The sequence below is a fragment of the Heloderma suspectum genome, chromosome 3 (assembly GCF_057233095.1).
Source record: "Heloderma suspectum isolate Gila_16-S chromosome 3, 16-S_ref, whole genome shotgun sequence".
Taxonomy (NCBI): Eukaryota; Metazoa; Chordata; class Lepidosauria; order Squamata; family Helodermatidae; genus Heloderma; species Heloderma suspectum.
The window spans coordinates 283906109-283928962 of record NC_139460.1 but is presented as its reverse complement, the minus strand read 5'-3'; the positions used below and the strand labels follow the sequence as shown (position 1 = coordinate 283928962).

The following is a 22854-nucleotide window of genomic DNA, read 5'->3' as shown; positions in this document are numbered from 1 at the left end:
AGAACAATTCCAAGAAAAACAAATATTTTTGTTGTCATGATTTCAAAGAATTGAACATTTACGAGTAATTTTCAACCAGTTAATAGAACTTTGGTTGATTCAGTTGTTTAGGAGGTTGGGAGATAAATATTAGCAGCAAATATACTCAGATAAATATTAGCAATTACATTTCTTTTCTGGTTCTAGGTAGCACTCGTCCGTATGCAACAACATATGCTGGGAATCCAGGTGAACCTGGTTTAAAAGGCGTAGCAGGTATGACTACAAAACTGAAGTAAAGTGTTATTCCTTCCACAGAAGCAGTTATCAGACTTCAAATTAGACAGAAATAAAGCAGACCACTTTAATTAAAACTTATAAAAATAAAATGTGGAGTAAGCACTCTCAGCATCAGAATAGCAAAACCAAGGCAACATATCATCCTCAGTGATAGCCAAAAATTAAATGCTGGACTAGAGCATTCCCTGACATTCTATGCAAGGGGGAAATGCATAGAATTTTTTTCTGTATTTTAAACTCCTGTACTGCTGCTAGGTTTTTATTGTGGTTGTATTGTTATATTGTGGTTTTAATGTTTTATATATTTTAAATTGTTTTATTGTGTGTTGTTTGGTTTTAATTTTTGTGAACCGCCCAGAGAGCTTCGGCTATTGGGCGGTATAGAAATGAAATGAATAAATAAATAAATAAATGACTTTTTTTCACTGACAGTGAATTAGGCGGAAAATTAAAATGTGGCACTTTACTCCTATAAGGCTATATTAGTGGAGATAAATTCTTGTGGCAGTATAGCAAGGGAATTTAAAATAACAACAATAACAACAACCAGATTTTGTTTCTTAAACCAGAGTCTCAGAAGCATTTGCTTTTGGTGTTTCTTTAGCAGCATAATAGGATCATATTCAGTATTGCTTCACTTGAGATTGTAGCAAAACTATCGTGGTGCTATAATTTCCCCTCAGGAAGATGAGCTCAAATCTTTCTCCATATTTGATTTGGTAAAATCCTTGGTATAGAACTTAGTAGTAGGAGTAGTATTGAGCTGTTAAGTCCCTTACAAATATTGCTACTTTTAGACAGCTTCCAAATATTAAGAAAATGTAAAGATCTTACTGAACTACCACTGCAGCTACTTTAGGAAAGGAATGGGGAAGCAGTGGTCCCCCAGATGTTGTCGGACTACAAGTCCCACCATCCCTGACCATTGGCTATGCTGGCTGGGGCTGATGGGAACTGGGGGTCCAACAACATCTGGAGGACCACAGGTTCCTTACCCCTGCTTCAGGATGATTCTTAATGAATAACTTGGAATCTCCTAACTTCTAAAAAAACACACGATTATTTCGGGCACATTGCACCCTTAACTTCTCCTGAAATAAAGTAAAATATATTATTGTATAATAAATTGAAACTCACTCTATTTATTACTTAGGGGGTGGGGGTGGAATTGATCTTTTTGGAGAAATCTGCAAATTGTAAATATCATAGCAAGAGACAAGTGCAGCATTAACATTTCAAATTATCCATGCCGTTTTATCTTTGTAGTCTCTTAATATTAAATGAGAATTGCTCAGACTGACCCAAAATAAAAGGAGAATGGCAGAGATCTGCAGGTTGGGCAGCTGTCCTAAAACTTCTCCCCACAAAATCCAAACAAGCTGTATGTACGATGAGGCAGCTGGCAGAGCAAATTAGTCATAAAGATGAACTGAGTTAGCCCCAATTTTTTTTAATGCAACTCTTATATTTTCAGCATACACCCAGCTTGATTTTTATTTGTTCCACAGAAGATTTAAAACCATTCAGTACGAAATCATGCACAAATCCGTATTCTCTTTATATATTCAGGTCCAAAAGGATTACGAGGACAATCTGGGCAACCTGGTCCCAATGGTTTTGATGGCCCCAAAGGCCAGCAAGGTAGACCAGGAATATCTGGCAGCCCTGGTCCAGAAGGTAAATGAAAAGAGGAGGGTATTTTATTTGTTAAATATAGGAATGCAGGAATTGTAGTACAAGAGCCAGTCTATGTTACCCTCAGCTATTGTTATTTCTTTCCCTTTGTAGTTTGTGCAAACAATGACACTTCAGTGAAGACAGAATAGCTGAATGTTGCAGGGTCATTAATTAAAATCACTTTTAGGGAGGAATTGTAGCACAGTGGGAGATCACATGCTTCGTGTCTACAAGGTCCTGTGCTCAGCTCCCAGCAGGTCTGGTTAAAACTGCCCAAACTCAAAATTAGTCGATTGGTAAGTTGAATCTGGCATGTTTATAATTTTCAAATGTATAACCAGCCTTGATTTTGATCCAATGAACTTCGACAAATTTTGTAATTCAAACTGAGTTATGGCTGGCTGGGGAATGCTGGGAGCTGTAGGCCTTTTTTCTGTCTAAACATGCATAGGATTGCGTACCTAATTTATTCTTTCTGAGCCTGTCCTGAGTTGTCTGCATGGTTAAAGAAAAAAGCTTCTCTGAGAGGATAGCGCAGCTCTTCCACATGTTTTCAAAACAGATCCAGAGTTGTCCGTGGAAATGGCACTAAATGATCGCAGATAATGTTTGCAGTGGCTGTACAGGGGGAAAATGTGGTTGGACCATGGGGTTATGATAATGTAGCACCATTTCCAGGGAGAATTACAACCTGATTTTGAAAGCAGAGAGCTCAAACCATACTTCCTAGCCTCTTGGGGAGGCTTTTACCTTTAAAGAAGTTAAAGGAAATGATGAAGAAAATGGCTAAAAGGCCCTCCAAGGATCCAAGGTTCCTCCTGTGCAAGCACTGGGTCATTACTGACCCCTAGGGGGACGCCGCTTTTCCTGGCATTTTCCTGGCAGACTATAGCGGGGTGGTTTGCCATTGCCTTCCCCAGTCATGACTACCTTTCCCCCAGCAAGCTGGGTACTCATTTTACCGACCTTGGAAGGATGGAAGGCTGAGTCGACCTGAGCCGGCTACCTGGGACCCAGCTTCCGCTGGGATCGAACTCAGGTCATGGGGAGAGTTTCGGTTGCAATACTGCCGCCTACCGCTCTGCGCCACACGAGGTTCTGTTAATAAAAGGCCCTCAGACCACCTCAAACTACTGTAAGTTTAAATTTGAGGATACTTCAAAATCTTGTAATAGAGAATTTTTGTCCAAACTTAAACCATTGGGATTGAATCCAGTGTTAGTCCTACTTAGGTTAGACCCACTGAAATGAATGAGACTTATGTTAATCATGAAATACAACTAACATTGGATACAGTCCTTGGATTTGTAAGTTGATGAACAAATTACGAATTTTGATCAAATCAGTTCACCCATCACTAGTGAAAACTAATCACATAGCAGACCTAAGTCCTCTGCTTGAGGCTCTGAACAGTTGGTTTGAGATGCACTGCCAGTAAAGGTTAAAGTCCCAGATGGCTACATCCTAAAATATCTCTCCAGGTTAAGAACTTGCATTGAACAATGAGATAGATTAACATTATCCAGTCACTGCCAGTCACCATTTTTTCCCGCTCATATTACTCTTGAGTGTTTTTCATTATATTTATTTATTTCATTTCTATACCGCCCAATAGCCGAAGCTCTCTGAGCGGTTCACAAAAGTTAAAACCACGAAGTGCAGCATAAAGCAATATAAAATATGAAAGCTTAAGACCACAATATAACAGTGCAACCAGAATAAACCTAGCAGCAATGAAGAGATTTAAAATACAGATTTAAAGCACCAAAGCTAAAAGACTAGGAAGCTAAAACACTGGGAGAGTAAAAAGGTTTTCACCTGGCGCCAGAATGAGTACAACGTAGGCACCAGGCAAACCTCTCTAGGGAGCTCATTCCACACATTCCATATTTAGATTAAATTCATAAGGGTTAGACAAATTCATGGAGAATAGCTCTGTTAGGCCTGATGGCTAAAATGAACCTCCAGGTTCACAGTTTGCCACTGAATGGGCAAACAATGGAGGAGAACTATTTCCTTCATGCCCCATTATGGACTTCTCATAAGCCTCTGGCTGGCCACTGTGGGAAACTGTTCAACTCTGAACAGTGAGCCAGAGTTGTGAACAAGATGGATGTCCAATCCAGCAGGGCTCTTTTTGCATTCTTATTTCACACATACTACCATAAACAGTTGAAATAAAGCAATGATCCTATGTTATCTAATTTTCATTATTCTTAGGTTTTAGCGGTGAGACTGGTGATCCAGGTGAAAAAGGTGAAAGCGGTTCAAGGCTGAATGGCGCTCCAGGGTTGCCAGGCCTTCCTGGACTTGAAGGTCCAAAAGGTGTTCCAGGAGACATCAGTTATGGTCCTCCAGGAATCCCAGGCAACAGAGGCCTTCTAGGATTATCAGGCTTACCAGGCATAAGAGGTGACCCAGGTTTTGCTGGGCTTCAAGGTATGAGGCACATTTATGCATGTTCATCCTGTACTTCATATATTTTTACTGATAATTGGTTGGCTGTAAGCTGCTCTGGATCTCCCAATTATGAATTTGGGAGGGGGGAAGGCAGAATAAAACATATAAATGAATAAATTATATTTCTGGTATAAATGGTGGAAGGACACAAGGGGCTGTATCCAATTGTGTCATTTCACAAACTCAAATAGCACTAGCAGAGCTCTGCTGAATCTTTCAGTTCACATTTGCACATTGCGCTAGCGGAGTGCATTGCACTAGCAGTATCTGATGGTATAATTTCATGAAAGTGGTTGCACAACCACTTGTGCAAACGTAACTTTAAACATAACTTTAGTTTGATTCTCCCCTTGTGCATAGATCAGAACTTAGTTTCTGCTAGCACAACATCATTTGCGCTACTGGAATGACACTGTTGGATACTGCCCATTGTCAGGTTCTGTTTGGTCAAAACAGGTCAAAAAAGAAAGAGAAAAGGAAAGGGTGCAAGGAGTGTGTCACAGCAGTCCACAGAAATGTTCTAGATAACTTTACATATTTTCAGTTTGTCTTCTATATTAAGAAACGAAATAAGTAATTCATTCATTCCTGAAAACATTTATACCCCACCCTTCCATAAAAATTGTCCAAGACAACAACAATTAAGACAATAAGGGTGCAATCCTATGGCCACTAGACAGTGTCTAGACGGCCATAGGATTTGTCAGTTTCTGGGAACCGAGCTTGGAGCTTGGGTCCCAGAAACCTCGCTCCTTACCCCCTCCCCTGCCACCTCATTGGCAGCACAGTTTATCCCCAGCCCTGCGCTCGTAAGAGCACCACGGAGCAGGCAAAAAGGAGGCATTCCTGGCGGTGGGGAGGGGAAGAGACCGCGGAAGCGCTGTTATGATGCTTCCCATGTGCCGTCCGGCCTCCTCACCCCTGCGCCGACACACCCCTGCTAGACAGCTGAAATCAGCTGTCTAGCCGCAAATGCAGGGCGACTGGAGATGGAGGAGAAGTTTCCCCCCCCCCGGCTCTCCCATGCTGCATTGGATAGTTGGCCGCCTCTAAAGTCAAAGGTGGTTGACTATCTTATGGAGGGTGGGCAGAGCATGGAGGGGATCCTGTCCTCCACACTCCACCCACCCTGCTTTTGTGGCTAGACAGCTGATTTGGCTGTCTAGCCGGGGTGTGTTGGAGTGAGAGGAGGGGAGGCTGCGTGGGTGCATAGGAAGCCGCATAAGTGGCTTCTGCAGTCCCCTCCCCTTTCCTGGGAATGCCCCTATTTGCCTGCTCCTATTTTCCTGCTCTGTCTCTGTATCCAAGCATGGAGACCAACGAGAACCGTGCTGCCTACGAGGTGGTGAGGGAAGGGACAGGGAGCTTGGTTTCTGGCAACCACAGTCAGGTCGCTTGCTTCCAACCTCAGTTCTTGGGAACTGAGAAATCCTATGGCCCTCTAGACACTGTCTAGTAACATAGGATTCCTCTCCCCAAACAGTAATAAAAATCACATAAGAAAAAGCATTAGATAACAGTTCAGTAACAAGCAGCATAAGAACAAAAGTGGACTAAGAGCCAGAGAGTTTAAAAAAACACACACCACACTGATTCTTGACTTGGTTCAAGCAGAGAATTTATGTGCCTTGTCACATCTTCCTGTGGTCGCCAATTAGGCACTGCCAAATCATGTGCGTTCAATTGACCTCCAATAAGTTTCATCTTCTGCAGTGGTTTCATGATATTTCCCCAATCTTCACCAACTGGACATGTGTCCAATATGTGAAGCCATCCTGTGATGCATTTATTCATACTGCCACACTGGAGCATAGTCGGAGTGAAAATGTCCTTTTAAGCTCAAGAAAGAAATGGAGAATATAATGTAAATTTATGTGCTGAACAAGGAATAGGATTTCTCCAGGCCTGGCATTACTATGCAGTAACATGAGTGCCACCACAAAATGGCTGTTGTGAGGGCTATAGCCAGTCAAAAATTTTGGGAGCACCCCCCAATTTCTGGTGTGTGTGTGTGTGTGTGTGCATGCACGCACACACTTTCTCTCTCTCTCTGGCTGCTTTTCTCTCTCTGGTCTCTCTCTGTGAAATCTTGCACTTCCATGAAATCTTGTGGCAGTTGTTTCCTTGTCAGTGTGCCATAAAATGTTTCTAGAGGCACCGTGACACCTGCTGTGGTGGGTCTTAAACCTTTCCGTCTTAAACCTTTCTGGGAAGCTTTTTTTTTTTTTTTGCCTTACAATGTAATCTCCCTGCAGGACAGCCCGGCACACCAGGATTTCCAGGAGCTAAAGGTCTTAGAGGTAGAAAAGGTGATGTAGGGATCATAGGATATCCTGGCTCACCTGGACTGTCTTGTGACAAAGGCATGCAGGGGCTACCAGGACCTCCAGGTTCTTTTGGTCCACCAGGCTTGACGGGTGAGCACATCATAACTACAAACCTATCCATCTGGGGCGGGTGGTGGAATTATACATTTTAACGAATGCCATTGCCCATGTGCTTTGTAGGCAAATAATGTCTATGGTGTTGAGCCAACAGCCAGGGCTAGTTCCAGGGTTGAGGCCATCCTTGGCACATTGCCCTTTGGTGGCCCACCTCCTAGGCTGAGCTGTGTAATGCTGACCTGGTAGTGGCAGCAGGTGTTGCAATCGGCAGTGGTGGGAGGGGTTGGACCTGCCATCTTAAATTTCCCAGAATTCCTCTATTGTAGCATTGCTGTCCCTCCAGGTGTTTTGGACTGCAACTCCCAGCAGCCCCAGCCAGAATGACCAGTGGGTGGGGATTATGGGAGTTATAGTCCAAAACATATTGAGGGAGCTGTGTTGGCTACCCGTGCTCTAGACCATTGTGGGAAACTTAAAATGGTGACTCTGAGCTGCCTGGTGTAGGGGTCCCGGGGCAGGTGTCAGTGTATGAGTGGACCCTGCTAGGATGCTCAGGCCCTGGCAGATGTCCAAGGATGCCATGTGCTAACACCAGGTTGCCCCCAGCTGTGGTTCTAAGTGCCAACAGCAATACGCAGAATTTTCTTCTAAGCAAATATGTATGGGATCAGGGTTTTGGTTCTTTTTAAATTGAAGGCTATGGCAAGTTTCCTATTGGTTCTTGTGCTAATTTAAGCAGCTGTGCATATGCAATTTGGGGCAGGGTGCTTTCTGCTTTGTAGTGCTCCACAACAAGCAGCAAACCAAGATATAAAATGGGATACCACCACTATATTTGAAAGGAATCAAGGGGCCTCTTTCTGCTGGCGTAATATGCAGAAGTGCATAGCTTAAAATAGTGGTGTCTGGCATGTTATATATGCCTCTCTGTGTATATAGTGGGGAGCAACATGGGGGGGACCCCCAAAAGTACAGACATGTGCCTTGGGCTAAGCCTTTCAAAAAGATTTTTGTGAAGATCAGGGTATCAGTGGAAGGACACTTTTAATGTTTTGTTAACTTGCTCTCAGCCAGTCTGGTTTTGCCCATCTTGTCTGCTCTCCTCCCCCAATCCTGTTGTTATGAGTGCAGGAGAGCAAATGGAAGGACTTTGGAGAAACAAACTAGTTGCCATGGACTTCTGAAAGATTTGGATACCACTGTTTGGTGCATTTCTCCCTCTAGGTTTACAGGGCATCAAAGGTCCAGAAGGAGATATGGGTGCACCAGGTCCAGCTGGAATGAAAGGCATGCCAGGAGTTTCTGGAACACAGGGTCCACCTGGGTTTCCAGGTTTAAGAGGAAATCCAGGCCTTCCAGGAGAAAATGGATTACCAGGCCTTCCAGGGCAAAAAGGTACAGTTTCTCTATTCAAAACTGTCTGTATTACAGATATAACACTTCAGTTCATAAATGCGTATGGCACTTCTAATAATTTTTCATATTTCTGTGGCTTTTAAAAACCAGGATGTGGGCCAGTTGGGACTTGGACTCACAATTAGCATGGCCATAGGTCCTCTTTTACAGAGGACCACCCTCTATTTGAAAGGCTGTCCTGTCCAATTCCAGTTAAAAATCATCATAAGATCTGTTGCCCAACTCCAAGTAGAACCTGGACAGCAGGCTAAACAGGCTGGCACACAGGTCACCTGGTTACAAACTTCCACAGTATGGTGATATATACTGTATTTCTATTTAAATTCTAATTATTATTTCTAAATTTGCAGAAGAAGCTGCCTTGTACTGGGTCAGACCCTTGGTCCATCTAGCCCAATATTGTCAACACTGACCGGCAGCAGCTCTTCTAGGGTTTCTGGCAGGATTCTTTCATAGCCCTGCCTGGAGAAACCTTCTGGGACCTTCTGCACACAAAATATGTGCTCTACTACTGAGCTATGGCCCTTCCCTGCATGAATCTATACATATAATTTAGCATATGCAGATTCTATGCAAATTGGTATCCTCTTCTGTCCTCTTTACTTGCGTGATGCATTTCCTTGTTTTTTTGGCTGTGAATAGAGTAGCCACCCTACTCACAGCCCAGATACAAGAAGGGCACACTCAGAATGGACATGGAGAAGAGTATTCAATTTTTGAGACAAAAACCCTATGAATATTAAACATTCCTTTTCTCTCCTTGGCATATAACCTTCAACTCAAAGGCACCCTATTGCCAGGAGGGAAGCATCCTAGGGAGCAATCCTATGGACGCTGGTCAGCGGCTAGGCAGCCATAGGATATCTGGTTTTCGGGGAACCAACCTTCCCCCACTGCCTAGCAAGAGGAGTGTGGAGCAACCAAAATGGAGCATTCCCAATGGGTGTTTCAGGGCAGGGAGGGCAGAACTGCCTGTATGACACATCCTATGTGTTGCAGCCTCCTCCCCCACTCTGCCCTCCTGTGGTTAGACAGCTGAAATCAGCTGTCTGAAATCAGCTGTCTAGCCAAAAATGCAGGGCAGGAGAAGCGCAGAGGGAACAGTCCTTAATGGGGTCCTCTGGACATCTTTTTGTCCTGGCCAACATCTTTCAGGAATAAAGCAGCACAACTGATTTATCACTTATAGACGCTCTGGGCAGTCTCTTCCCAGTCTGAAAGCTTTAGAAACTCTAATTTCAAACTTTTCTCTGCTCTCACAGCTAAAAATGGAGTGACCGCTTAAAAACAAGGGGCTTTTAAATCCCAGTTTAATATTCTTTCTAAGCTCTCTCTTGTGGCATAAATCCAGCAATTCAGTCCATGGTATTAATTGCAATGTAATCTAATATTTCTTTGAAGGGAGCAAAGGATCCCAAGGCATGCAAGGTTTCTCAGGACTCCCAGGAAATGAAGGAGAAATGGGAGGTCGTGGTGTGAAAGGTGAAGAAGGACAAACAGGTCAGCATGGTCCTCCTGGAGAAAGTGGGTGTATGGGCTCCAAAGGTACGTAGAGTCGTCCCTGTATTTATGAGTAACTGCCTTCTGAACTGCTTTAGTTGGCATGTACCATGAATTCTCTCCTAGCCAGAATGTATTAGGTATTCCTTTTGCAACAGTTTTTTCAGGATGCAATAATTTGCTTGGAATACTTACCCTTTCTACTGTCTGAGGCTTGAATTCTTATAGAGTTTAAAATCTCTCTTGGAAATCTAGTCTGCTAGTCCAGCGCATGAACCTGTATCCTTTTTGATGACTCCAGTCATATACCATGCATTACAACACATCTACATGACCATTTTGAGGTTGGTTGAACTGGCCTGGTGATTGGCCTCGATCATGCATAAGGCAGATCATCCTTGGGGACAACAGGGATGCCATCTGGTCTTCTGGGTGACCCATCTTATTCAGCTCCCCTATTCTGTGCTGTATGTGCCCCTATAAAAGTCAGTTTCCTCCACTAATGCCTAGGTAGCCAAAGCTGGTGCAAGATATGCAAAAGACAAGATGAAAAAGACAAGATAGTGCCCCTTATTCCACATTCAGAAACTGGCCAGACTGGTAGTTAAATCTTACTTCAACACTAGCAATGGGATGGAGCCCTCCAGCACATCTGAAAGCAGAAGGCTAGCTTAGAATACGCAAGGCAGGCCAAGTGGCACACCCATCTCTATCCTCTGATGCTTCCCCACAATTTGCTCACTTACTGCCTGCTCACCTGCTTGCTGCCATCTCAAATGCTGCAATGCAGCAGTGGAGCAACGCATGTGTATGTATGATGCCTGCTGGAGCACATGGCCTGGCTGGTTGCTTCTCTGCCTGCTGGCTTAGTCAGTGGCCTTTCTGAACAGTGCCGTTTGTCACACGTTAAGAGAAGGCGGCTGGGTAAGACAGACAGCTAGGTGGGTTGGCCACAAGCAAGTGCAGCAGCTATTGGATGCTGACTTGGGAAGATGGGAATGGTCAGGCAGCAGAGAATAGTCAGAGAAAGGTGTGGGAGAAAGGGTGCAGGGGACTGTTCTTGTTCCTTCCTCTAGCATCTGCTGCCTGAGATGACCACCTCATTCTGCCTGAAGGTATGGCTGGTCCTGTAGATAGCCATCCTTAGATCACAGCTCCACTATGTTGGGGCCCAGAGTTATTCAGGGGGTTATAAGGATGGCAGTTCCTGCTGCAGCTGCTTGGCTTGGCACTTCTCTTCAGCGTGCCAAGTAAAAAAAGAATCCAATTAAAAATTGAACAAATATTTAAAACATTTGAAACACCTATCTAAAATGTGGTATCTGTTCAGAGCTATAAAGGTTTAGGTTACAGTCAGGAAACCAGTAGCTGGGCCCTGGGGTAGGTAGGTTTGAAGCTATGTTGTCATGAGCACATCTGCCTGCATTCGATATACTCTACTTTTAAGGTGAAACAGGACCTCAAGGAGAGGATGGCTGCATTACTGTGTTGGTAGAAAAAGGACAAAATGGGGAGCCAGGCCTTCCTGGTGAAGATGGCTTATTAGGAACACAGGGTAAGCAAAAAGCTTGTTTTCTGAGTTACACAGGATCCTATAGTCATAACCTTAAGTTCAGACTCTGCCCAGCATTTTCCATATAATGCCTAATTTTTGGAAAGCACTAATAACTGTGAAGTTGTATTTTGAAATTGCTTTCACTGGTACAAGTTTACTGACATTAAAAGGAGGATCAGGCTGACCCACTGTTTACTTTTAGTTAATTAGCAATTCATTGATCAGTTAATTACTTTAATTAATTAATTACTTTCTTTATAACATGAAATCTATGTACGTCTGTCACATGTGATACACTAAAGGAGATTAGGTACAGCTCTTATTCATATTCAGTGGGCTCAGTATAAATAGAGAATGTTACAAAGTTTAATTGGCATTAGCTACTGAATTGTTCACACCGCTGGCATATGACTTCAATATGAGTCTACTTCAACAAAAACCCAAACCCGTTTGTAAGTTAAACCAAAACTCTTTCATATTGTAAGTCTCTAGTGTTCTGATCACGATTACAGTTTTTTTTTAAAAAATATATAAACTGTCATTATATATCATAAAACAAAATAGTTTTGCTGCATAATATCCTAGAAGATTCCTTTTAATTTCAGCTTTTTTAGTTGTTAGGGTTTGTTTTTTAGCTTTTCTGATATGCATTTTTTAAGTTTTTCTGATATGTGTTTTGTTTTTGTTTTTGGGGAGGTTGTATTCCCTTGTTTTTAAACTGTACGTAGAAAACATAGCAATGTATAACAAGCTCTTGAAATAATTTCAGGTGATAAAGGCAGCCCTGGATTCAGAGGAATCCCAGGACTTCCAGGAAGAAGTGCCCTTCCAGGAGTGCGAAAGGGTGAACCAGGAGATGAAGGACAGGATGGTTTCCAAGGGCTACCAGGCCTCCCAGGGCCTCCAGGACTGAGAGGAATAATTGGTTTTCAAGGACAACATGGTGACCAGGTATGCTGAGAATAGAGGATTTGAAAGTGTTATGCTTTATTTACCTTTATACTTGTTTTTAGATCCCAGTTCAGCCTTAATGTACTGTTTTGTTTTAGGATTGCAGCCTTAATGTGCTGTTTGGGGATATACTTTTAACTCTGCTGATTGTATACCAGGATACTTGACCCATCTAGTATCATTCTTGGTCACCACGGTGGGCAGGATTCTCTTATCTGTACAAAGGGTTGGCTCTACCATTAGGCAGAGTGAGATGGCTGCTTCAGGCAGCAGGTTTTGGGTGTCTTGAAAGAGCGGCAAATTAAGTTATTCAGGGCCGATCTACACTTATGGGTTTTTTCACTTCCAATGAGGTTTCACCACCCGTCTTTCACACTATGCAGTACCCGCCTTGAATTGGAACTGGAATTTCCCGCTTCCGTGCTCCCGCTTTCAGTACCCTGATATCTTGGTATTTTCCCTTAATGTGCTCTGATTTTCTGCCTTCGCTACCATATCTGGTCATAGTCCCCTCCCCTGCCTATCCATATACAGTGGTGTTTGTATTTCCCTCCTGTCCAATCACAGCTCTCAACGGCCCTATGTCATCTTCCGGCTACTGATGGCATAGCTTCCTCAGCACTCAATGTTTCCTCAGCAACAAGCAAGGGGCTGGATGTGCGCACGCTTGTCTGATCTTGGAAGCTAAGCAGGGTGCCTCAGTCAGTAGTTGGATGGGCAACTGCCTGGCAATCAGGCTTCCTGCATTGAGCAGGGGGTTGTTCTATCCCTTGAAATGAGGCTAAGTTTTACCCCCTTCTATCCCCCGCTTCTGTGTGTTTTTTTTTTAATTAGGGTGTTATCTTTGAAGAATCGTGGCTTCTCTGCGATTTTTCCCCCGTAATTCAGGCATGATCTTTGAAGATTCAAAAATTTGAAGATTTGAAGCTTCAAAGCTTTGAATTTTTGAATCTTTGAAGATCGTGCCTGAATTAGAAAAAAAAAATCGCAGAGAAGCCACAATTCTTTGAAGATAACGCCTTAATTTAAAAAAAAAAAGCCGAAGCGGGGGATAGAAGGGAGTAAAACTTAGTCTCATTTGAAGGGATAGAACAACCCCCTGCTCAGTACAGGAAGCCTGATTCCCAGGCAGTCGCCCATCCAACTACTGACCGGGGCCAACCCTGCTTAGCTTCCGAGATCAGACAAGCGCACGCACATCCAGCCCTTGCTTGTTGCTGAAGAAACATTGAGTGCTGAGGAAGCTATGCAATCAGTAGCCGGAAGATGACATGGCGCCATCGAGAGCTATGGGCGTGGACTCAGCAGAAACAGGAAGAGTTTCTGATCCTCCAATGAGAGCCTCCGTCTTTAAGAGCAGGAAAACAGCACAGCACTCAAGTGTGAACCGAGCTCGCGCATTCGATGAAGCACCGCAATGGGGAAAATGGGTGAGTGTGGATAATCACGTTTTAATGCAAGAGCGTTTAACCCGACAGGACACCAAATTCATTGTGATGGCGGGTGCAATGTAGATCAGCCCTTAGGCTGCAGTCCTATACCTACTTACCTGGGAGCAAGCAGCATTGAACTCAGTGGGGCTTCCTTCTGAGTAGTTATGCATAGGATTGTACTGTTAGTTTGTTATTACTGTGTTGTTACTGCCAGAGAGGACGAGAGGTATTTGTGGGATTTTCTGCCTCAGTCACCAAGGCTGGGCTTGGGTACTGTGCAACTTGAATGCCCGGGAGGGGGGGGATTTCCTGCTCCACCCCAGGCAGCATAATGTCTTGGGCCAGCCCTCTCTTATACAGGTAAATTTGGACAATACCAGGACAGTGGTTTCTGTAGGAAGATCAGGGATCAGAAAGAGGGAGGGCCAGTCAAGAGGAAGGGTTAAAGCAGTTTCTAACTACTGTATTTATATTCTTGCTCTTTACACACAAACCATTTTTTCAAGGTCTTTCAGTTCCTTATATTATCAAAGATCAGGATTTGATACACAAAACATGACCCTCATTTAGTTTTAAATTTAGGAGAGGTTTGGAGGGACGAGTGTTATAAATTTAATTTATTGATTTCAGAGAATTTCTATTTTGCTTTTCATTTAAAAAAATAATAATCTCAAAGCAGTTTTATAAGATAAAATCATGACCAAATACAATACAACCAATAATTAAAACAGTAAAGCAGTAATACAGCAATAAAATCTCATTAAAATAACCAGAGGTGGCTTGTAGTGCTAGTGGTTTGGGAAACCCCTTGGCAAACAAATGTGTTTTAAGTTGTTGGCAGAAACACTCCACACTATGAGCCTGCCTGATCTCAATGGGGCAATTGTTCCACATGGTACAATTGAGAAGGATTATACATAAATGTTATGTATAATAATGTTTGCACATTTTCTTTTAATAAAATAATCAGGGTGCATGGGGATTGTCAGGTATTCCAGGAAACCCAGGACTTGATGGTGCAAAAGGATCTAAAGGTAATGATATAATGGCAATACATCTAACAAATGCATGAAAATTAGTCATTGTTTGGATCTGTGTGCATTCATTAGGAAAAATAAATATATGATCAGAAAGCCAATTTTATCTGGTGTTACATTATTTGGGGGAACATTATGAAACTAACATGAGGAAATGCTATGGAAAGCTTTGGGGATTTAAACAGATTATTAGATTAAAAGCACAATTCTATACATATCTACTCAGCTTTTTTAGAGGAGAAAAAATGGAATCTATGTAGGAAAGTGGGCCATGGCAAGATTAAAATAACCAAACTGAAAAAGGAATCCAAATTTGTAAACTGTGTTCAAAGTGGTGGCAAACAGTTCACTTGCTTTACTTCTTTCTGTATAATTGATTATGCTTTTCAACAAACATCAGTAGTTGTTTTCAAGTTTTGGTTGCAGACAGTCAGTGAATTATTCTTCTGAAATTATCTTTCAAAGGACCTAATGTCAAAGGACCAAATGGCTTCAGGATTACAGCCAATGACGCTGTTACAAAAATTAAACACCTGAAATGTTTTGCAGAAGCAGAACAAGTGTGGATATTGGTGTTGACACAGCCAATACAGATAGAAAAAGGTGTTCTACTTGCTCACTTCTTAGGCAGGAACACTTCCTATTCACAAAAGCCATCTCCACCTTTAATGTTTGCAGGTAGCAGAGGTGACCCAGCCATTCACCATGGCCAGCCTGGTAAGAAAGGTCCTTCTGGAGATCTAGGATTGCCAGGTGATGATAGTTTTACAAAGATTTGTTAGTTAAATAACATGCCTATCTTGTTCATTCATTTTTCCAGCAGATTTCACTAGCTTGAGTCAGATATTTATGGCTAATAAATTCTGAGATTTGAAGTGACGAATAAAGGCTGATTCATACTTTATGCTACATATGGCATGTATACACTGCATATCTCTTGGTGAACACCATGAAATGTGAAGGGGCAATGTGCATCTGTAAATGCACAAGAGTGCCTGTTGGATATGTGCCCTTGGGTTCATGGCATGTACCCTTGATCATACATTAGTGTTTATGATGACAGATATCAGTGACAAACATGCCTGGTGTGCAAAGTGGTTCTAGGGGCTATGCTAGCAGCAAGAACAGAAATGCTCATTCTGTCTAACCTGCTTTAGACAGAATGTCTTTGTTTGTAAAGGGAAAAGGCCACCACTGTTATCTGCAGGGTGACTGCACACATCACACATATACACATTTAAGCATATTTGCAAATGCATATGTTATATGTATATTTGGCTGCAACTTCCTGTTGAGTGTATCCTTGGTGGCAAACCTAGGCCTGCTTCCACATAATGGACCACCTACAGTCACATGGGGAGAAATAAAAGGGAGAACCAGCAGTATCCTTTCATGTAATTGTAGCTTAATATATTTCCTAGATATCCCAGTGACATGAATAATATTGTTTACAGCAATAGTGCACTGTTATTCAGAATGGCTCCCTCTCTTTATTTTGTATAGCTTTGGATTTGGTGGTGAGTGCCAGAGTGGTGAACAATTCATTAGTTCTGTTTCCTAATGTGTCTGTGCCCGCCTCCAATGTAGTGTCCATCTGTGATGCTACATTAGGGCCTAGAGGGATTGTGGGGGATTGAAGATGGCAGTGGCTGTATCTGCCCAGCTCAGAGTTTTGCTTTGCAGTGCAGGTGGTGCTGAGAAGTAATATGCAACTGGAGCGGCTGCTCTTTTCAGTAGAGCCACTTGTCCCCATCACCACTGCCCATCCCTGCCACTGGGTGAGCTTGCAAGGGGCTAGGCAAGTAGAGTGACTCAGGAGGGCAGGGTCCCCTCAAACCTGGCACTGTTTCTGTTGTGGATCTTTAGTTATAATGCTCTTACTTTGTCATCGCCTACCTGTGTGCCTGTTATTGCTCACATTTGCTCAACTTGTATTTTTGCAAATGAGCACATAGTACAATACTGTAGGTTTTCAGAGCACTCTCCTCCAAAGTAAACAGGATTGTCTTCCCAAGGCTGCGCTCCACACATGAAAAAATGCTGCTTGAAATAATATGCTGATGTGTTTCTGAAAACCTAATATTCTTTGCTGAACAATAAACATGTCTATGTGTGTGGAACCTGCCATTTTAGAAATATGCACCACTGGAAATCTTTTCACTAAAATATGCTTGCTTGCTTGTTTAAGGATTTGATGGATTACCAGGAGACCAAGGTGCACCAGGTGTTCAAGGGGGACCAGGAAGACAGGGACCCAAAGGATTACCTGGATACGCAGGAACACCTGGCTTCCCAGGTGAGGTAGAAGTAAAGAAAGGAACATTAGATTAATATTACATATAACAAGCTTTTATGGGCAATAATGATGGATATCAGTGAAAGAAGGCTCATTAATAATGGAGTAATAAAACCAGAAAAGATATGAAGGCCATGCAGGGCGTATTCATAGAACCATCTTAACATGTAGCAGCCATGGGGAAAATCAACCTATGCTGGCTTCTACCACATCAGCATATGTCAAGGCAGTCATGCCCAGGGTTCAACCTGGATTGAGCTTTGACATGCCTCTGCTAGCACTTGAAAAATAATGTTTACCATGGCAGGTCAAAAGCCAGTCTAGCCAGTCTAAGAATGCATTCTTAGTTTCATGTTGTTTCTAGATACTCCCCTCCACCATATTCCTAAATAAAATATATACAGAGATGTACAACAAGAGAGAGGGGGGGAATAGTAAATGATGTTTAATTATGAGAAGTGTCTCTTCCACCTGCAGGTGCTCAGGGAGCAGCAGGCTTAAGAGGAGCTCCAGGTGAACAAGGTAATCCTGGTCTTGTGGGACCTCCAGGTATGCCAGGATTACCTGGCAGCCCAGGTAGAAAAGGTAAATATTATGGAATTCTGATATTTTATGACATATGGCAGTGAATGATTTGGAGTTAAAGATGGCAAATATCATTGTAAATATAAATGTAAGACATAAATTGGTATTTTGAAAAGATAGCTCCCCAAGTTACAAGTATGCCTTTATCTCTTTGGGAGCCAAATTTCTGAACTCTCTATGGATTAAACCCCAGCCCTGAGAAGCAAGGCCAGATAGACTGTGAGTGCAGATTGTATCTTTTGTTCGGCCCAGAATTACACACTACAGTACTCAGACAAAGAAGTCTGTAGGATGTGGTGCAAGTATTGCTGTACCACCAAGGCGTTTTTGCATTAGTGTCATGAGCTGACATAAGATGTTGTGTTGGTAGTGTAGTATGGGTCAGCAACACCTGTCGATCACACATGGGTAGTAACAGAATTGAACACAGAGCTGATCCAGATCTTAAAATCTTCATAATGTGCCAATGTGACACATAAGGAAAATTTTAAAGTAAAGGAGCATTCAGACGTGTATATCTGAAATTATACAACTATATGCAAGACTGTAGCACAAGCCCTGCTGAACATTTGGATTGGCACACAGAGACCGTGTTTTGTGGATAGAACACACCTGTGGCATCCTACAGGCATTTCAGCCACCATGGCACCAACTATGATGGTACAATTCTATGTAACTAATATTTGGTAGTACCTGTTTATTGTGTGATTGCAGCTGACAATGAAACAGGAGATTTGACCTGCCAGGCACAGATACTGTTGTAACTACATCACACTACACAATCATCATTGAGTTGCGCATATCTGTAGGACCAGGGTGATGGCAACAATCTCAGACCATTGGTACAATCCCTTTAGTTTATATGTGATTACTCAACAAACAATATTAATCATCATCATCATCATCATCATCATAATTTCTTATTCGTATTCTTATATATTATTATTATTTCTGCTCTCCTACTAAAAGTAAGAGTTAACAATCATAAAACCATATTAAATGATTTTTAAAAATATAAACACTGATTTTTATAATCTGTAAAAGTGCAAGTACAATTTCTAAAAGCTATAACAAAATACAACCAACTCATTTGAGACCAATCAAAACTTTTAGACTGTCTTCAAAGGCAGCCGCATGTAGAGTACATTACAGCAAACCTGTCAGGAGGCAAGGGTGTAATCCTATGGAGATAGTTGGCAGCCTCTGAAGTTGGAGGCTGTTGAGCATCTAATGCAGAGTGGTGGGAGCACAGAGGCAGAAGGAAACCTGTGACAGGGCAACCTGTGACCTTCAGCCTAATTCCATTTAGGCCTTGGCCAGATTTCAAAAGTCCTCTGTAGGTAATCAGTTCAGACCTCTGGCAAGAGTGATCTACCTCTTTTCCAGAAGCTTACTGGGCGGGGAAGAGAGATAGAGAACGGGTTGTCAGAAAGAGAAGGCAGGAGACAAAAGGGGTGGTGGAAAGAGAAAGAGAAAAAAGGTGTGGCCCTCCCTACTTTGGCTCTGACTTCTCCCACTGCTTGCATGAGGCCCCTAACAGATTACCCCTGAGGGAATGTGATCCTCAGCAGAAAAACAGTTTGCTGCTCCTGTTGTAGAAGGCCTTCCACATCCAGAAGAGCTCTACTGGATGACACTAAACAAACACAATGATGGTAGAGAAGGAAGATTTCTTTGCTATCACCACCACCACAATCACAGAGTAGGCCTTAATATGGGCTGTAACCTGTGATCAGTCAGATTCCTCTAGAATCTTACACCATTTATGCCCTAGTCATCTTCCTTTTCATTTCATTGTTCCCAGCTCCTCAGAAAATAGTTGACCTTTATGAATAGGGAGAGGACCATTAGGAGCATTTTTGTCTGTAGACAGGGTCATTTCCCTAATCAAGAGATCAACCAGGGCTATGACAGAACTGGCAGACATGTTGTCAGTAGGAAAATCCCCAAGAAAAATCTGGAATCTGTTTGGAACCATAAGCCCTTGGGGGAAGACCAGTTTAATGGGGCCCCCACCCTTATGGTGAGATATCACCAACAGCCCAAACCTGACCAGGTAATGATGTGACCAGGTAATGATGTGACCATGACAACAGAACCAATGAAGGGTCACCTACCCACAGATAAACATCATCCAGATCGAAACAGAACATCAAATCTAGTGTATGCCCAGTTAGGTGCATTGGACTAGATATAATTTGAGACAGGCCCAGAGTTGCCATGGAGGCCATGAAATCCTGAGCTGCTCCTGACAAGGGGTCTTTGGGATAGATGTTAAAGTCCCTCAAGACTATAAGTTATGAGGTCTTCATCAACCCATGTGAATAACTAAAACTTTTACAGTGAATAAGTACAGGCTATTGCCTCGGTAGTGAGAGCACATTTGCTAAAGGAATTGCATCTGTGTTAAAAGAGTTGTTTTCTTAAAAAATAAACCTTAACATTGTAGTTCCTCCTAATTCCACATACAGAGGTCATATTTAAACATTTTTCAGATATATATAGTATTATTGTTGGGTACTCCCTCCAACGCCCCCCCTCCAATCCCATTATTAATTGCTGCCTCCATAGTTGTGATTAATGGTCCAATTTTGTGAATCACCACTGAAGTTTAAAAGTTGCTTCCATTTAAATAAGGCTAGCCGCAAATTTATGCTGTAAAATGGAACAATAACAGTTCTCTTGCACTTCAGCCAATTTAGCTTTCATCTGGCAGTACAGAACTCTAAATGCTCCAAATATAGACTCACAAGTGTTAATGTTATTATGGATTGCTGGCAAAAGCATTAGAAATTGCCTAGAAAGCAAAGTAAACAAAACCATCAATCATGGTTGAAGGATCAAGAGAGATTTAAACAGCAAATAGTATTCCAAAGACTGAGCACAACCTTTAATGTTTATCTATGCTGGAGTCAGAGTCAGATCCTGCACATGAAAATATCTTTCATTTTAAATTTTGCCAAAATACTGCCATAAAATATAAACAATAGGTTTCAGATATCAGAAATATCTGATGTCAAGAATAGTGGTTTCTCTGGTCCTGTGGCTCAGGCTGGATGTAATAATATGACAAGCAGAGCAATTAGCGAGAGATCTGTGTTCAGTCATTCACGTTCAGATGTTGAGCTTAAGAGATCAAAAACGTTTGAATATGAGGATGTATTTCTTATCCATTTTCCTAAAAGCCTTTGATAGCTCTGTTCTCCCCTAAACTAGGGCTCTTTTGCATTGGGAGTGCCAAAAAGGAGACAACGTAGGAAACATGGCAGGAGTATTTTTTCAGGGGTATGGGTCAAAGCCACAGGCAGAGCGATCCTATGCTGGGGTGGGGGAGAGATGGTGGATGATCTGCTACTTCCAAAGCCCTCCTGGCTTGCTGCGGCCAGGGTGGGAGGTGAGGGAGGCCTTTATTCCACTGCTGGCCCAGAGGTTTTTTTCCCCTCCCATTGAAACCACTGGGAGGGAATTTAGCTACACCAGCTTCCAGGTGGCATAGTTAGAGGGCCTGATTGTGGAATGTGTCAGGGGAACAAGAAGGCTTTGGATCTGGTGGATCCCATATGCCTTCCCATATGTTCCTGCCTACACCCTGAGATGTAGGGCATCTCTACACCTGCAAGTTATTGCACATTCATGATTGGCCGCTCATGGAAGTTTACAGGTCCATTACACAACATTGTAACCCTCCAGTGATTTTCCCACCATTTCCCACTGCCTATCCTGTGTTATTCCCAAATGGAAAAAATGCGGTATTTTTTCAGCCTGTGCAACAAAAGCGCCATGGCCTGCCCGTGTACTTCTCCCATAACGCGAAAAACCCACTTTGTATTGGGGTTGTTGGGGGCGCAGTCATTATGATGACGGCAGTGACATCGGGGTGGTGGGAGTGTTGATATACTGACTTGTCGGTTTGCTGCCATGCCACAACTAATGCAATGCACCAAACTTTGCTCCCAACTTTGGCTGCTTATTCCATAACACAGAACGGCCAGCATTCCAGCAGTTCTTTGGGAAACCGGTGCCTGCGGGAGCAGGATTCGGGCAGTTTGGTGGAGGTTGCTGTCCACCCGCATTGCGTGTCAATCACAATCAAACCACCAGTAATCTGCAAGGGGCGGGAAAGGGGCAGGAAACAGGAAGGACATTTTGCCATGCCTCCAGTGCATGTAATGGCTTTTCGTGGAAAAGCAGCCACCCCGTGAAAAGGTGATAGAAACAACTGTGTAAAGGAGGCCGATCTAATCCTGCAATGAAACCAGATGGAGAAAGCCCCAACATTGATGTGGATTTCTGCCCCCATGAGATGAATGGCATAATCTGAGGCCGTGCTCCAAGTACCCCCACACACTGAGATACATGGGGTGACTACTCACGAGGGGGCCTTTTCTACAGTGGCCCCCAAATTGTGGAATGCCCTCACTAGAGAGATCCACCTGGCACCTACTTTGTTGACTTTTCAATGCCTGGCAAAGATCTTTTTCTTCTCCCAGGCTTTTAAAGTTGTGTGTGTGTGTTTTTTTTTTTTTACTGCTGCTTACTTTATTCTTAATATGTTTAATATGGCATTTTCAAATAATCTTCCCCATGTTCTTAGCTGCTCAGTTATTTATCTCTTTTAAATGGTGAATTTTTGTTGCTGCTTTTAAAAACAATACCTTTTAATGTGTTTTATTATGAGGTTTTATCACTGATTTTATTTTCGCTTTTATTGTCATATTGTCCTCAGAGCTTTGGTTATAGAGCAATTCATCAGTTGAATAAATGAAAATAAAATGACATCTCCAGCATACCCCCTCAGAGCCTGTTTGAGGTAGGGATGTTGGAGAAATCCGCCGCAGACTCCAGTGAGGCTGGATTCTTTGGAATCCGGCCCCCCAGAGTCCGTGGTGGAACGGCCTCCCCCACGCCACCCTCCGAAATCCCCCCCGGGACGGACCTACCTGGTGGCGGATGCGGCGGCCACTTCTGGCTGCTGCTGGGCTGCTGCGGCCGCAAATGGTGGCCGCTATGCCGGCCGCCATTTGCGTTCCTGCCAAGCCGTGATAGGCTATGTAAGTATTTACGTAGCCTATCACGGCAAAAAGCAAGCACGCAAATGGCGTAGCAGCCGCCATTTGCAGATGGCAGTGTTCCCACCAGTGGAAGGGCCTCAAACTAGGGGTGTACGAAACACTTACATGGTTCTGCTGGGGCCATCCACAGTGGGGGGGGGGGAGGCGCTCTGTCCCCCCCCCTCCAGAATCCTCCCTGGCCAGCTCCGCTCTGCGGTGACTCCGCGGAG

At 43.1% G+C, this 22854-nt stretch overlaps 1 protein-coding gene across 1 annotated transcript in view; it reads left to right on the top strand.

Annotated features, from left to right (window-relative positions):
• COL4A4 (collagen type IV alpha 4 chain) overlaps positions 1-22854 on the top strand; it is a 113459-nt gene that overhangs the window by 62371 nt on the left and 28234 nt on the right. Inside the window, exons 26-37 of the mRNA XM_084847142.1 lie at positions 187-255; positions 1849-1956; positions 4177-4395; positions 6672-6833; positions 8025-8195; positions 9618-9761; positions 11164-11271; positions 12041-12222; positions 14626-14689; positions 15371-15445; positions 16881-16988; positions 17466-17573. Of these exons, the coding sequence (XP_084703268.1) occupies positions 187-255; positions 1849-1956; positions 4177-4395; positions 6672-6833; positions 8025-8195; positions 9618-9761; positions 11164-11271; positions 12041-12222; positions 14626-14689; positions 15371-15445; positions 16881-16988; positions 17466-17573 (1518 nt within the window). The remainder of the gene's footprint in view (positions 1-186; positions 256-1848; positions 1957-4176; positions 4396-6671; positions 6834-8024; positions 8196-9617; positions 9762-11163; positions 11272-12040; positions 12223-14625; positions 14690-15370; positions 15446-16880; positions 16989-17465; positions 17574-22854) is intronic.